The 13,937-nt window shown below is 58.4% G+C and overlaps 2 protein-coding genes across 4 annotated transcripts in view; one reads left to right on the top strand and one right to left on the bottom strand.

Annotated features, from left to right (window-relative positions):
• The window catches only part of TRAF7 (TNF receptor associated factor 7), a 31,170-nt gene extending 22,825 nt beyond the window's left edge, over window positions 1-8,345 (top strand). For all 3 annotated transcript variants that reach the window (XM_051800931.1, XM_051801020.1, XM_051801093.1), the window contains 12 exons: window positions 643-860; window positions 1,446-1,519; window positions 1,926-1,974; window positions 2,112-2,239; window positions 3,231-3,313; window positions 3,726-3,765; window positions 4,223-4,339; window positions 5,438-5,560; window positions 6,315-6,434; window positions 6,647-6,778; window positions 6,924-7,043; window positions 7,595-8,345. In XM_051800931.1, coding sequence (XP_051656891.1) covers window positions 643-860; window positions 1,446-1,519; window positions 1,926-1,974; window positions 2,112-2,239; window positions 3,231-3,313; window positions 3,726-3,765; window positions 4,223-4,339; window positions 5,438-5,560; window positions 6,315-6,434; window positions 6,647-6,778; window positions 6,924-7,043; window positions 7,595-7,609 — 1,219 coding nt within the window. In that variant the 3' untranslated portion in view covers window positions 7,610-8,345. The remainder of the gene's footprint in view (window positions 1-642; window positions 861-1,445; window positions 1,520-1,925; window positions 1,975-2,111; window positions 2,240-3,230; window positions 3,314-3,725; window positions 3,766-4,222; window positions 4,340-5,437; window positions 5,561-6,314; window positions 6,435-6,646; window positions 6,779-6,923; window positions 7,044-7,594) is intronic.
• Window positions 8,346-8,604: 259 nt separating this feature from the next.
• CASKIN1 (CASK interacting protein 1) overlaps window positions 8,605-13,937 on the bottom strand; it is a 30,400-nt gene continuing 25,067 nt past the window's right edge. The window contains exons 17-20 of the mRNA XM_051798969.1: window positions 13,647-13,785; window positions 11,468-13,576; window positions 10,971-11,364; window positions 8,605-10,541 (exon numbers count right to left, since the gene is read on the bottom strand). Coding sequence (XP_051654929.1) covers window positions 10,445-10,541; window positions 10,971-11,364; window positions 11,468-13,576; window positions 13,647-13,785 — 2,739 coding nt within the window. The 3' untranslated portion in view covers window positions 8,605-10,444. The remainder of the gene's footprint in view (window positions 10,542-10,970; window positions 11,365-11,467; window positions 13,577-13,646; window positions 13,786-13,937) is intronic.

Genomic DNA, 13,937 nt, shown 5'->3' with positions numbered 1-13,937 from the left:
AGTCACCATCCCTGGAGAGACTTAAAAGCCAATGTTGCATTTGAGGACATGGGTTAGTGATGGGCTTGGCAGTGCTGGGGGAATGGTTGGACTCGATGGTCTTAGAGGCCTTTTCCAACCTCAACAACTCTGTGATTGTATGATCCTTAGACATGTCTTGGCAGAGGCAGGGTAAGACAAGTCCTGGCAGAGCATCCCTGACTCCCTGCCATGCTGCAGGCCCAAGTCAGCATCTGCTGAGGTCAGCTCCAGTTTTTTCCACTGATTTTGGTGCTCCTGGTGAGCACATAAACTGACACCACACTGTCTCTTGCCCGAGATCTGCTTTTCCTTGCAACTACCCAGACTGACAGTCTGTTTTGGGGCCAATGCTCTGGCTGGAAGAACAGGAGCTGCTTGGCCTCCATGTTGCCCTGCAGTTGCCTGCACCCAGCAGGATCATGGGGTCATTAAGATTGGAAAAGACATCCAAAATTATTGAATCCATCCTTTGAAGGATAATGAACCACAGTAGCCCTGCTGCTGGTGGGAAGAGCAGGACAGCTTGGGAGCCGCACGGGCCTTGGAGCTCCAGTGAGGAGCCAGCTGAGCAAGGAGTCTCCATGGGAGCCCTGCTCCAGCCAGCGCCTGCCTTCCCTTCAGGTGTACATTCATAGGAAACCAAGACACTTACGAGACCCACCTGGAGACGTGCAAGTTCGAGGGTCTGAAGGAGTTCCTGCAGCAGACAGACGATCGTTTCCATGAGATGCAGGTGGCAATGGCCCAGAAGGACCAGGAGATCGCCTTCCTGCGCTCCATGCTGGGGAAGCTCTCTGAGAAAATCGACCAGCTGGAGAAGAACCTGGAGCTGAAGTTTGGTGAGTCTGCTCTGGACGAACTCTCTGGTCAGAGCTGTAGGGACAGGGAAGCTCTTTGTTTGGATGATGCATTACAGGACTCATTCCGTGTTTAAAACTGGTGCTGAGCAGGTTTCAGGAGGTTCAGATATTCCTTGCAGAGGGACAAATAGGGGTTCCATTGACTTTGCTGCCAGAACATCCTTGGACCTAATCCTGCACTCACTGGTCACGTGGCAAGTCCTAGTAATGTCTACAGGCAGCTGCCACCTTTCTCCTATGACTTTTTCCTGTGCAGTCCATGGGCACAGGCCCCTATAAAAATCAGCAGGTCAAATAGCCAACAGTGCAGCTATTGTGGAGTGAGCAGGGCTCTTGGACACCCCTGCTGTGCCAGCCCTGTCGTGCTCCCAGATTTGCTGGTTCTTAGCATCCAGGTACAATTTCCATTTGAGGAGCAGACACCCTCCTGCTTTCCCAGCCAATAGCAGCAGTGTGTCCTCCCTCCGTGTTCAGAGGTTGGGTGGCAGTTGGGTGTCCTCTGCCTGTTCCCTGGGATACCCTCAGTGGCTCTGCAGTGACTGTGGGCCTGTCCTTCTCTTGTAGATGTTCTGGACGAGAACCAGAGCAAGCTGAGCGAGGACCTGATGGAATTCCGCAGGGACGCCTCCATGCTGAATGTGAGGAGGGGCCCTGGGATGGAGCAGGGATTGCATGGAGTTAGCTGGCTCAGCTCCTAGCTAGGCTTGTCCTGCAGTGGGAGAGGCTCTGGGGTCCCCCCTGCTTGCTGGCTCTGCTCACACCAGGTTTGGTTTGCCTGTACTGCAGTCGAGGTCTGGGGAAAGGTTTGAGCCAGAGGCAGCCTGGGGAGCAAGTGCTGGTCACTGCATCTGGGCTGCTGCTGGAACTGGCTCTGCTGCCTTTTCTCGGCCTGTTGTTGCTCTGGGAATGTGTTAACAGAGGAAAGGAGCCCTGCAGCAAGGGAAGAACCCTCTGCTCCAAAGCCTGGGCCTTTTACACTTGCCAGGGACACTGTACCCTTCTCCCTGCTTGTGGAAAGCTCACGTGGCTTGTTCTGTTTTTCAGGATGAGCTCTCCCACATCAATGCTCGGCTCAACATGGGCATCCTTGGATGTGAGTATCCCTGTGGGCTTCCTCCCCTGGGGCTGGGTGTGGGTGGTGGCCCATGGAGCCCTTTTGGGCGGTGTTTACAGGTGTGCAAAGGAACAGCACTGTCCTCCCACCTCTCACCTGCTCTCTCCTTTCTGCAGCCTATGATCCTCAGCAGATCTTCAAGTGCAAAGGGACCTTTGTGGGCCACCAGGGCCCTGTGTGGTGTTTGTGTGTGTACTCCATAGGAGACTTGCTCTTCAGTGGCTCCTCAGACAAAACCATTAAGGTAAGAGCTTGTCTGTTCCGTGCACCTTCTGCACTGTCACGTGGGACAGAAGCTGAGTTCAGTTTGGGGGGGGGAATGTCACTTCTTAAACTTTCTCCCAAAGAATCTTAAATGATTCTTTGTGATTATAGTTGGGCAAAATTCTCTGGGAGGAAACATTACTTGATAGTGAAATTGAGAGTCAAGAGTTATTTTTGCAAAGCTCAGATTAGAATCTCATTCCTGCTGCTGCTGGATTTGCTTTATGTGGTGTTTAGGGTATTCAAACCTATTTCAGCTTCTGATTTTATTTTCCTTTGTTATAAAAAGTCATCTTAGAACAAAACATTTGTCCCTGATCCAAAGTGTCCTTTTCCCATTTTATGGCATGTTTGTTTTCCTTTGTCCTGTTTGCAGTAACTCAAACTGACAGCACTGCTCTGGTGCAGCTTAAACAGCCCTTCCCAATGTCACTGTGGTGGCTGCTGGCTGGGCTGGGGACCCCCACGGGCTGCTACGACTAATCCTGCCAGGAGCAGAGCTTTGGTTTAGTTTTCTTGGTTTTAGAGCCACGTGGAAGAAAACGGATATTGCTGTACTTTAGGGAAAGAAACTCCCCTGTCCTGGCTGCTCCAGGCACAACATTCCCTCTTGAGAGAGCAGAGTGTGCTCAGGGGGAAAACTTTGCAGTGGCAGAGGAGGCTGTGCTGTGCCATTGGAGCCCCAGGACAGGGTGAGAATTGCTGAAGCAGGAGCCTGAGAGCTGCTCCTCTGGTTTGGTTTGTTGTGTTGGCCTGGGCCGAGGAGGACAGAGCTGCAGAGGGCTGATACCTGCTGCTGTCCTGGGTCTCACTGACTTCAGCCTGACCCTTTGCAGTAGATTTCCTTTCCCAGACAAGTGTATCCGTGCCCAGGACTCGGCAGGCAGTGCCCAGGTGACAGACAGCCTGTTTCCTCCTTCCGCTGCTGACATCCTGCCCGCTCCCAACTCCTGCCTCGTGTTTCCTGTTAGGTGTGGGATACCTGTACCACATACAAGTGCCAAAAGACCTTGGAGGGTCATGATGGAATTGTACTGGCTCTTTGCATCCAGGGGTGAGTGGAGAGGGACATCTGCCCCTGGGGAGAGCGGGGGAGAGCATGGGGGCTCCTGAGCATGGCCTGACAGTTCCCATCCTCTGCCCTGCACAGACCAAAATTGTGCATCAGAGGCACATCTTGCCTCTGCTTTTTAAAAATGGACAAAGCGGCATCTTTGTGGTGTCCCCTGTGTCCTGGCTTTGTCCCTGGTCACCAGCAGGGTGCTTGGCCTCCTGCTCCAAGGGCCAGTCCAGCCTGGCCTCCCATGAGCCAGGAACCCCGCTCTCGGGGTGGGTGCGTGAAGTCTTGTCCCAGTGAGGCTGTGGGACTGCAGCTCCTGGCCCAGACGGTGCCTGGGGACAAGCTGGGAGCCTGCACATGGCGCTGTCCTCCTCTGACCCCCCTTTGTCTTCTGGTGACATTCCAGGAACAAGCTGTACAGTGGCTCTGCTGACTGCACCATCATTGTGAGTACCCTGACCCCGCTCTGCAGCCGGGATGGGAGAGCCACAGGCTACTCAGGAGCAGGGACCTTCCTCTGGAAGGCTCTTCAGCTGCCAGTGGTGTGGGACTGATAACCTGTGTGTGCTGTACCCACTGCCTCAGCCAAGTCACTCATGGGTTGGATTGGGGGGTTTCCTGCAGGCTGGATTTCCCAGTCCCTGCTCCTGTGGGGGGAGCAGGAGGCTGGTGCTGTGAGCTGGGACAGGGTGGTTGATCCTGATCAGCCAGGACAGTGGCTCAGACGAGTGCCCTGTCCTACCTGCATGTCAAGAAGGGCCTCAGCACGAAGGACTTGCCCTGCCCCTCATGGGTGCTCTTGCTTAGTGGGTTTGGCAGTGCTGGGGGAACAGTTGGCCTCGATGATCTTAGAGGGCTTTTCCCATCTGAACCCTTCTGTGATTCTGTGATTCTCCTTTGCAGGTCTGGGATATTCAAAACCTGCAGAAGGTGAACACGATCCGAGCACACGACAATCCTGTTTGCACTTTGGTCTCCTCACACAACATGCTCTTCAGTGGCTCCCTCAAAGCCATCAAGGTACAGCTCAGGGGGCTCCTCTGGGGCTGGTGTGGGACCAAGGGTACAAACTGTCAGACAGAAGTGTCCAAACAGGAAGAAAGTGGCATTTTGGTCTGTAGGTGACCTTGTTGCTGCGCTCTCCTGAGCCACAGAGAAGCCAGTACTGCAAAGGTTTAGCCCATACTCTGCACTCAAGTCAAAGGTGTTCTGGGACTTGGCTGCAAAAGCACTTTATTTCTTCCAACTCTGTAAACCTGAGGCTGCAGGTGGAGTATCCTGGCAAGTCCCAAGTGTGTGTGTCCTTGGACCCCCAACAGACCTGCTAAGACTATTGGGAATCATGTCTGGGCTCCAGAATTGGCTGGGGATTCAGGCTGCCTGTTTTGAAACCGCCTCCAATGGATCTTGAGTCTGCATTCTCTACCTAAAACATGCAGAAATCAGAGAACAGCTTTGCAAGCTACCCTTTAAAGCCTTGGCTGGATTCCCATGGTTCTGCTTCCAGCTCCTGGTGAGACAGCTTATGGGCCCGTCCATCTGTAAGAGGATGTGTGCTCTTTTCTTTAACCAGGGCCTGGACTGGTTCGGCTCTGGAGAGAGCTCAGGGCTGGGGGAGCAGCCAGACTGAGCAGAAGGAGAATATGGGGCCTTTTGGGTTTGCCATCCCCAGCCACTTCCTGCCAGCTGAGCTGAGCAGGCCAGGAGTGCTGCTCAGAGTAGGGAGAGTGAGATCTGTCAGTCCCTGCACGCCAGAGACTGAGAATGGAGCTCTGTGGAGACAGGCTGGGAGTGGAAGCTCAGGGCAGTTCCTTACTGCAGCTGTGGTTTAGGTTTTCAAGCCCGTGGCTGTGCTAGGGAAGGGTCTCTGCCAGCAGTAATGCAGTGTCCAGGCTGGCTCCCTCAGGGAACGTGCTGACTCAGCAGTTATTGTGTTTTATCTGCAAGTCAGTGGGTTCAGGCCATTCCCAGCAGGCAGCAGAGCTGGCACAAGGATCCCCACAGAAGCTGTGAGGGCCTCTTGCGGGGTGGGCATGGGTGGGGAGCACCGGCCATGTTCTGCCCAGCCCCACTGGGATTCTCCTCCATGTCTCTGTGTATTGTCTGTGCTTTCCACAGGTCTGGGATATTGTAGGTACTGAGCTCAAGCTGAAGAAGGAGCTGACAGGTCTCAATCACTGGGTGCGAGCGCTGGTGGCTTCCCAGAACTATCTCTACAGTGGATCCTACCAGACCATCAAGGTGGGACCCTGGCACTGGTGGGACCCAGCGGCTCTCCCTGTGCCCCCCTGTGCTCTGCTCCCCTGTGGAGCAGGACCAGAGGCAGCTGCTGGGATGTGAGATGACTGCTGACACACGGGATTCTCCTGTGCTGATTGCATCTCTGCAGGCTGGGCCTTGGGGGCTGCTGGGGAGGCTCACTGGGATAAACTGGGGCCTCGGCCCTGGCGCCTCGTGCTGCCTCTGCGGCTGCTGCAGCCTTATCTGTGCTCCCACTCCTGCTGATAACAGGCAAGGTCACTGGCTGGCTGCAGAGTTACCATAAATCTGTGAGGGTTCCCAGTGCCCTCCACGCTCTGTGCTGGCTCAGGTTTTGATGAATACTTCACCTCAGCATCTGGGGGACACAGAACTGCAAGTTGCCCTCCTCAGTGCTAATAAATCCCTGTTAATTTGTCTGCATCAGGTTGTAGTGCTATCAAGGAGTGGGTCATGTGTGCATGTGTGTGTGTAGTCACACACACGGGGTGAGCAGTCTCCACAACATTTTCAGCCTGGATGTTCAAAGCTGGGCAGCCAATTAAGACAGCAGGGCTTTGCTCATCATCAGTACTGAACATTCCCAGCTGGATAGATTTGTCCTTGAAGGTGTGATCTGGGCACACATGGAGCCAGGCTGACTCAGTGCGTGGCAGAATGGCTGCAAGGGATCTCGCCCCTGGAGAGGGGTTCCTGCACGGGTCTCATCCTGCCTTTGCTCCGGTGTCTCCATCAGATCTGGGACATCCGCAACCTGGAGTGTGTCCACGTGCTGCAGACGTCCGGGGGCAGCGTGTACTCCATCGCCGTGACCAACCACCACATCGTGTGCGGCACCTACGAGAACCTCATCCACGTAAGGGACGGGCTGGGATGCATTCCTGGCAGTGAGGCTGGGGGAGAGGGGTGTGGAGATGGGCACCTGGCCCTGCCTGTCCCCCCTGGCACACGTGGAGCGTGGGGGCACAGCACCCACCTTGGAGTGTGTGTGGAGGTGGAAACACCTCTCGGAGGAGAGGGCGGTGGCCTCATCCCAGCACAGCTCCGAGCCCAGCTCTTCCCCCGCAGGTCTGGGATATAGAAACAAAGGAGCAGGTCCGCACGCTGACAGGGCACGTGGGGACGGTCTATGCCCTCGCTGTCATCTCCACACCAGATCAAACCAAAGTCTTCAGCGCGTCCTACGACCGGTCGCTCAGGGTACGTGTGCGGGGCTGGGACAACACGGGGGACCTCGAGGGAAGGGGGATGGGGATCCCCATCCCTCGGTGTGGCACCTGCCTCGGGGCCTGTGACGTGAGATCCCCTTCCCGGGCTGTGGCTCACGCCTGCCGTGTCCCCGCAGGTGTGGAGCATGGACAACATGATCTGCACCCAGACGCTGCTGCGGCACCAGGGCAGCGTCACCGCCCTCGCCGTGTCCCGTGGCCGCCTCTTCTCCGGCGCTGTGGACAGCACTGTAAAGGTGGGTCACCCCAGCCTGCTCTAGCATGGTTTGTGCTCTTCCAGTGCTGGAACTGGGGCATTAAATGAGTTAGGAATTGTCTTCAGACAAACTGACGGGAGGTTGTAGCAAGGTGGGGATCAGCCTTTTCTCCCAGGCAACAAGTGACAGGACAAGAAGCTGTGCCAGAGGAGGTTCAAATTGGACATCAGGAAGAATTTCTTCACTGAAAAGGGTTGTTAAACACTGGAATGGGCTGTCCAGGGAGGTGGTGGAGTCCCCAGCCCTGGAGGTGTCCAAGGAACAACGGGACATGGCACTCAGTGCTCTGGGCTGGGGGACAAGATGGGGATTGGGCACAGGGGGGACTCCATGGGCTGGGAGGTCTTTTCCAACCTAAATGGTTGTGTGGTTCTGTGACACAAGGGGGTAGTTCTCAACAGGTAGGAGACCCCACTCCTGGCCAGGGTGTTGTGGATGGTGGCAGCCCAAAGGGAGGTGCTGTGGGAGGATGAAGAGAAGCCCCCAGAGCTGCTCAGGAGTCACTGCCGTGGGTTCCTTTGTCTCCACAGGTCTGGACGTGCTAGTGAGAGCTTCACACTAGTCCTGCACACTGAAAGACCAAAAACTCTCCCCTCCATCGGCCTGTGGGTGACCACATCCTCCGAAATGACTGCTGCAGCTCCTCCTGCACCAACCACTGCCTGCTGCTGCCCCTGGGCCGGCCCCCCCGCAGGGATCCCGGCTGGCGGCTCTCCCGATGGGTCTGCCCCATGGATGCTCCAGATGTTCCCCCAGATCTGCCCTAGATGATTGGAAAAGCAGAGGAAGCATATCCAGTGCCTTCCTCTGCCTGTGTCCCTCCAGCTGGGGACACCCCTGGGGCCGGGGCTGGGGTGACTCTGGGCCCCAGGGCTCCAGGCTGGGCGAGCACAGCCCTTGGCCAGTGATGGGACTGGATGGATCAGCGTGTCCCAGTGGTGACACTGGGAGGCTGCTCCCCTGGCCATGGTAGGACTGAGCATTAGGCCCTGCCCTGGGTGGGCACCCGACCCCTTTCTGTCTCTAGTATTTAATTTTACTGCCAAGGCACCGGGGCCGATCCATCTGGGAAGAGGTATTTCCTTGAGTAGCCAGGTACGATTTTTATGCCACAGCTAGTTCTCAAATCAAGTTCCACAAGCCCATTGTTCATCACCCTGTAATTATGGTCTCCACATTAAAGACAAAAAGCCTCCGTTGCATTTTTACTCACATTTTCTACTGTTTTTAAGATTGTAATATAGATTTGATTATTTCTTCATTGACAATAAAAGCAGAAAGAGTTGTTCCTGCCCAGCGTGAGTTATTGCAGGGACCAGCACTGGCCCTGTGGAGTGAAAACTGGGATGCAGGGACCAGGCACCTGACTGGGGACAGCAGCTCCCAGCCAGCCAGGCCCCAGCACCCCACAGAGGCACCCAAGGGTGCCCCCGACCGTGCAGCACAAACCCCCCCATGACACTGAACACCCAGCATGACACGACTACGCCACGAGGACTCGGGATGCTTTGGGGACACAAACAGTGGTGGCAGCCTGGCAGGGGTTTTATTTTTTTTATTTTTCTTTAAATATTTGTTGCCAGACTTGGTATAGGAGCAAACGTCTTCACAGCACCACGAGCCATCTACTATTCAGAATAGGAAGAATAAGGACGAGTAGAGGTGAAATCTAAGCACAGAAGAGCAGGGAGCAGCACCAAGATGCAGAGCTGGACAGATGGGATACAATACAGAGTCCATAACTTAATCATAAAAAATATATATATGTATATATCCATCATGTAGAACTTTATGGATTTTTTTTTTTTAAGATACATATTTTTTTTTCTTTTCAACAGATATTTTCAGGCGGGTGATTTATTTTTTTTTTTTAATTATTTTTAAAGTCTTTTTTGTTTGTTTGTTTTTGATTTTTTTGTTTTTTTAAAAGAAATTTCAAAGTTGTGCCAAACACATCTGGATCAGCGACCACAACGGGAGAGACGGGGAGAGAGGGAAGTGGGGAGAGGGATGGGGGGAGAGAGAAGAGGGGAGAGACCACTCTACGTCTCAAGAAAAGAAAGGAACAGCAACACTTTTGTTTGGAAACCACAAGCAAAAAATGCATTCATCAGGACTCAAGCGACTGAACCAGACTCCAACTCCAGTTTATACAGGAATATACAGCGGCGCATCCCGGAGGACGCACGCGAGCACACGCACCCCGCGTGCACACCCACGCACACCACACACACCCCAGACAAATACCGACAGCAAAAGGAACCAGGAGAAACCTAAACCAAACCCTGAAGACACTCCAAAAGAAATGAAACACCTCCAGTGTAAGAATTAACAAAAACCTCCATAAAACAAGGCACATCCTTTGAGTTCGTAACGGTGGAAAAAAGAAAGACGCGACACTGAATCCCAACGGAAAACCCGACCAGAACCGCTCGCACGTACCTTCCACCCAGAGAAAAGGTAAATATTGTGCTACTCGTAGAATGAGTTTGCCACAAGACACACAGCTTAGTATAATCTAATAGTTTTTCTCAAGCTAAAATCCAGTTTTCTCTTGATTTCTTTTAAACTGCTTTATATATAATTGCTAATATTTTAAAATCTTTTAAATATATATTTGTTAAAGTTTATTTCTTTTTATTATTTTGGGGGTGGGGGAAATCTGCTTTATATCTTTTTTTTTTATTATTATTATTTTTTTTCCCCTCCAATAAATTAATACTTCTTTTATAGCTTATCACCGTCCTGTCCCCGGGCGGGGAGGGGCCGGGCAGGGGCACGTCCCGCTGCCCCCGGGGAGCCGCCAGCCCGGAGCTGCCCTGGCCGCCCCCGCCAACCCCAACCGAGAAAGAAAACAAAGTCTAAAAAATAAAAATTAAAAACGGAGCAAAGAAACCCAAGTGCATTTGCCCACCCGGCCCCGCCACTTGCAAACGCCATCGGTGCCACGTGGCTGGCGGAGCCACTGCCGGGGCCGCCGGGCAGGGCTTGTGCTACATTCGGGTCGCGGTGACCCGCGGCGCCAGGGCTGGCAGGGCACGGGCGGCCACCAGACGGGGAGGTCGGGAGCCCCCCAGAGCCTCCCAGAGCCCCGGCAGCGGTTCGGTCCGGACGTGTTGCTTTGTTTCTTCTGTTGGGTTTTGTTTTTGTTTTTTGTTTTTTTTTGCTTCTGCAAAAGGGAGTCCTGCCGGAGCCGGCGCCGAGTCTGTGAGCACAATCCTGAGGTATCTTCTTCTTTGTGCAAACCCCGAGGGACGGGATGTCCGGGAGGGGACGGCTGTACAAAGGGGACGGGGGGAGGGCGGCGGGGCCGGGGGGTCGTGGATCGTTGTGCCCTTGTGCCCACGTAAGCCCTGAGGTTCGCGGGGCCCTGGCGCCCCTCACTCCAGCATGGCATCCAGCTGGTCCGCCAGGTCGTCGAACATGCTGCCAATGTCGTCCAGGATGCTCACGGTGCTCTTTGACTCCACGGCCGAGCTGGGGAGTGACCGGGACGGGTCAGGGCTATGCAGGGATGAGGACACCACACAGCCCCCACCACCCTGTGCCACAGCCCTCCTGCCCCCCTGCCGTGCTCGGCACTGTCCTCAGTGTCACTGCTCATACAGACCCCAGGGCTGCTACACAGTGCTCTGTGCCAATGTCCCCAGTGCACCCACATGCCCAGGTCTCGCTGCCCATGCTGCTCCACCACGTGTCCCCCAGTGTCACTTCCCCAATGCAGCTCCAGCCAAGGTCCCCTGATGCTCCACCAGTGTCCCCCAGAATCCCTCCTGGCACCATCCCACCCCCACCACGTGGCCACATCCCAATCCCTGCCTGCAGTGCTTGTGGCCTCTGGTGCTCAGTGGCACTGCACGGTCCCGCACCCTCCCCGTGGAACAACCACCCCCTGCACCCCCTTACTCTGCTTGACTGTCCTCCTGCTTGATCTTCTCCTCCACAGCCTGCAGCGCAGCAGCCAGGGACGCGCTCGTCTCCTCCAGCTTCTGCTGCGCCAGCTCGGGGCCGGTGCTGTCCACAGAGGGGCTGGCGATGGTGGAGCGCGGCGGCTTCACCGGCACCTGCTGGGGCTGCGTGCCAGGCGAGAGGGGCTTGGCAGGGCTGGAGCAGAGCGAGGGCGGGGTGCTGGAGGGCTTGGTGCCCGCGGGGCCCAGCTGCCGGGCGGGTGACGGGGCCGGCGTGGAGCTGGCGCTCACCGACTGGATGGCGGCGTGGGGCTTGGGGGGCTTGGGCGCCGTGGGAGGCGGCGTGGGCTTGGGGGACACTGGGGGCGGCGTGCCATGGACCCGCTTCACCTCTGCGGAGAAAAGAGAGAGAGGCAGGAGGGCGGCAGGGCCAGCTGGGACCCCCGGCCTCTGTCCCGGGGAGAGCCTGTCCCAGGGATCTGGTGGGGCACCTACCTGGGCTGCCAGGGCTTGGGATGGGCACCTTTTTGGGGATGGGCACTGGTGGCCCAGGCACCTTCTGAGGTGGCTGCGTCAGCACAGGCTTGGGGGACACCGGTGGCTTGAAGGGCTTCTTGGGCTCGGCAGGCGGTGGGATGTAGTCGGGGCCGTCGGGGCGGGCAGTGGGCGGTGGGGTCGGGGGCGGCTCAGCCCCGCTCAGCTCGGAGGCCGGCCGCCGCTTCACGGTGCCGGTGCCGTTCTGGTACACGGCGAGCGTGGCCGGCTCCAGCGCCGGCTCCTTGTCCTTGGCCTTGGGCCGGCGCTTGACGGTGTCGGACTCGGTGAGGACGAAGCGGACGCCGTCCTGCTGGCTCTGCCTGGCCCGGATCCGCCGCTTGAGAGTGGCACTGGCCTCCACCTTGGCCAGCTCCCCATGGCGGTGGGCTGGGGACAGCCCCTCGCCCGCCTCCCCCCGGGCCGGCCCCAGGGGCCGTGGCCGCTGCTTGATGGTGAGGGTGCCCTCCTCGGCAAAGGGGATGCCGTCGGGGGAACCGCCACGCTCCACCCGCAGCCGCTCGCCGGGACTGTCGGCACCCGCCTCCGACCGCACGCTGTCGGCGCGCTCGCGGCGGGCGGCTGCCACCAGCCCGGTGACAGGGCCGCTGATGGTCCGGCGCCGGTTCACCACCTCCCCGTCCAGCCCGATGGCCTCCTTGTGCTTGACGGTGGCCAGGACGGTGGCCACACGGGCACGGTCCGGGCTGCCCGGGGGGGGTCCCGGCTGCAGGTAGTAGCCGTCGGGTGCCTTGGCCGGCCCAGGCCCACCGGCCACGTGCGGCTTCTGCAGGGCCAGCGCGCGGGCCCCGCCGCCGATGGAGGACATCTCCAGCATGGCCGCGATGCTGCGCACGCTGCCGGCGCTGCCCGTGTCCACGCTGCCGCCCAGGTCGCTGGCCCGCCGCTGCTCCCGCCGGCTCTCCCCCTCAGCGCTCGGGGGTCCGACGGCCGCCTCGCCCTCACCCTCCTTGGGGAAGTCCTCGGCCATGCCAGCACTGGAGATGGCGGAGCTGGAGCGCTTGGGAGGGGGTGGTGGGGGTCCCTTCTTCTTGGGGCGGACGGCGAAGGACTGGCTGCGGTTGACGTTCTTGTCGCCGCCGGCGGCTGCCCGCACCGAGTGGCTGCGGCCCACGCGCCGCTGGACGGTGGCGTAGGGCCCCGCGTCCGGCACCAGCAGCTCGTCCCGCTCCTGCTCGCTGTCGGAGGCGGCGTAGCGGTTCAGGCTGTGTGCCCGCTTCTTCGGCCTCCCCGGTTCCTCCTCGCCCTCGCCCGCCGGAGGCAGGCACAGCACCGGCACTGAGACGGGCAGGACGGGCACCCCCGGGGATGCCCCCTCGCCCTCGGCGGGCTGCGGCAGGACGTAGGCGAAGCCGCGGTGGGTGGGTGACTGGGGCAGGGAGCGGGGCGACGCGGGGCGCTCGCCGGGCGGCAGCAGCTGCGGGGTGGGCTTCACCTTGGCGGTGGCGTGGGGCACAGCTGGCCCTTGTGGAGAGGGGGGCCGTGCCTTGCCGGGGGTCTGTGGCGGCGTCAGCTGCCCAGTGGAGGGTGGGAAGGGCTGCCGGGGTTTGCCGGGCACCGGTGGCACGCTGGCACGCTTCACGGGGTGGCCGTGCCGGGGCGGGCGCCCCTCCTTGGGTGGCGCAGGGGGGCCCTCACCGGCTCCCTCCGCCAGGTATTCCTGGCTCTTGGAGATGGCAGCGGCAGGAGGACCCCGCGGGCCGTCTCCCAGCAGCTCCTGGGAGCTGCTCATCAGCCTGGCACGGCCACCCAGGCCCGGCGGCGAGCGGTAACCGGGGGCCGCGGGGTTCACCGCCTTCTCAGGGGGCTCCTCGGGGGCTTCGCCCGTCATGGCCACCTGCAGCTCGCTGCTGAGCTCGCTGTCCTGGAAGGTGGTCATCTTGGGTGACTGGCACTCGGGTGGCTCCGGTGGGGGGGACTCAATGGCCAGCACCTCTGGGCACGGCCCCGACGCCTTCCTCTTCAGCGTGCCCGGCTCGTACTTGCCCAGCTCGGCACGCTGCAGCTCCGCCAGCTTCTTCACCGCCAGCATCAGCTTCTTCTGGTGGCCTGGGGGTGGCACGGGGCATCAGTGTCACCGCCAAGGCCACCGCAGCCAGTGCTGTGCACAGAGCCTTACCCAGCTTGGTGATGCCAATCTCCTGCAGGTCCTCCCAGGTGATGTCGGTGATGAAGTCGATGTTCTCATAGCCGTTCTCCACCAGCACCTTGTAGTACTGGGACAGGCCAATCATGGAGAGCCACAGCGCCAGGTTGGCCTGGGGTGGGGCACAGGGCATGGCTCAGCACCAGCTGGCACCAGGGTCTGGCCCCGGCACCCCTGGCACCCCAGCACCTGAGGCACACAGGAGATCCGATCTTGTGGGGGTACAACAGCTCCAGGGCACTTCCCTTGTCCCCGTGCTGTCCC

This window comes from Manacus candei, unplaced genomic scaffold, assembly GCF_025592945.1.
Source record: "Manacus candei isolate 608988 ecotype Guabito, Panama unplaced genomic scaffold, ASM2559294v1 h1tg000002l, whole genome shotgun sequence".
Classification (NCBI taxonomy): Eukaryota; Metazoa; Chordata; class Aves; order Passeriformes; family Pipridae; genus Manacus; species Manacus candei.
Note: the sequence above shows the minus strand (reverse complement) of the source record. Positions and strands in the feature narration are given on the sequence as shown.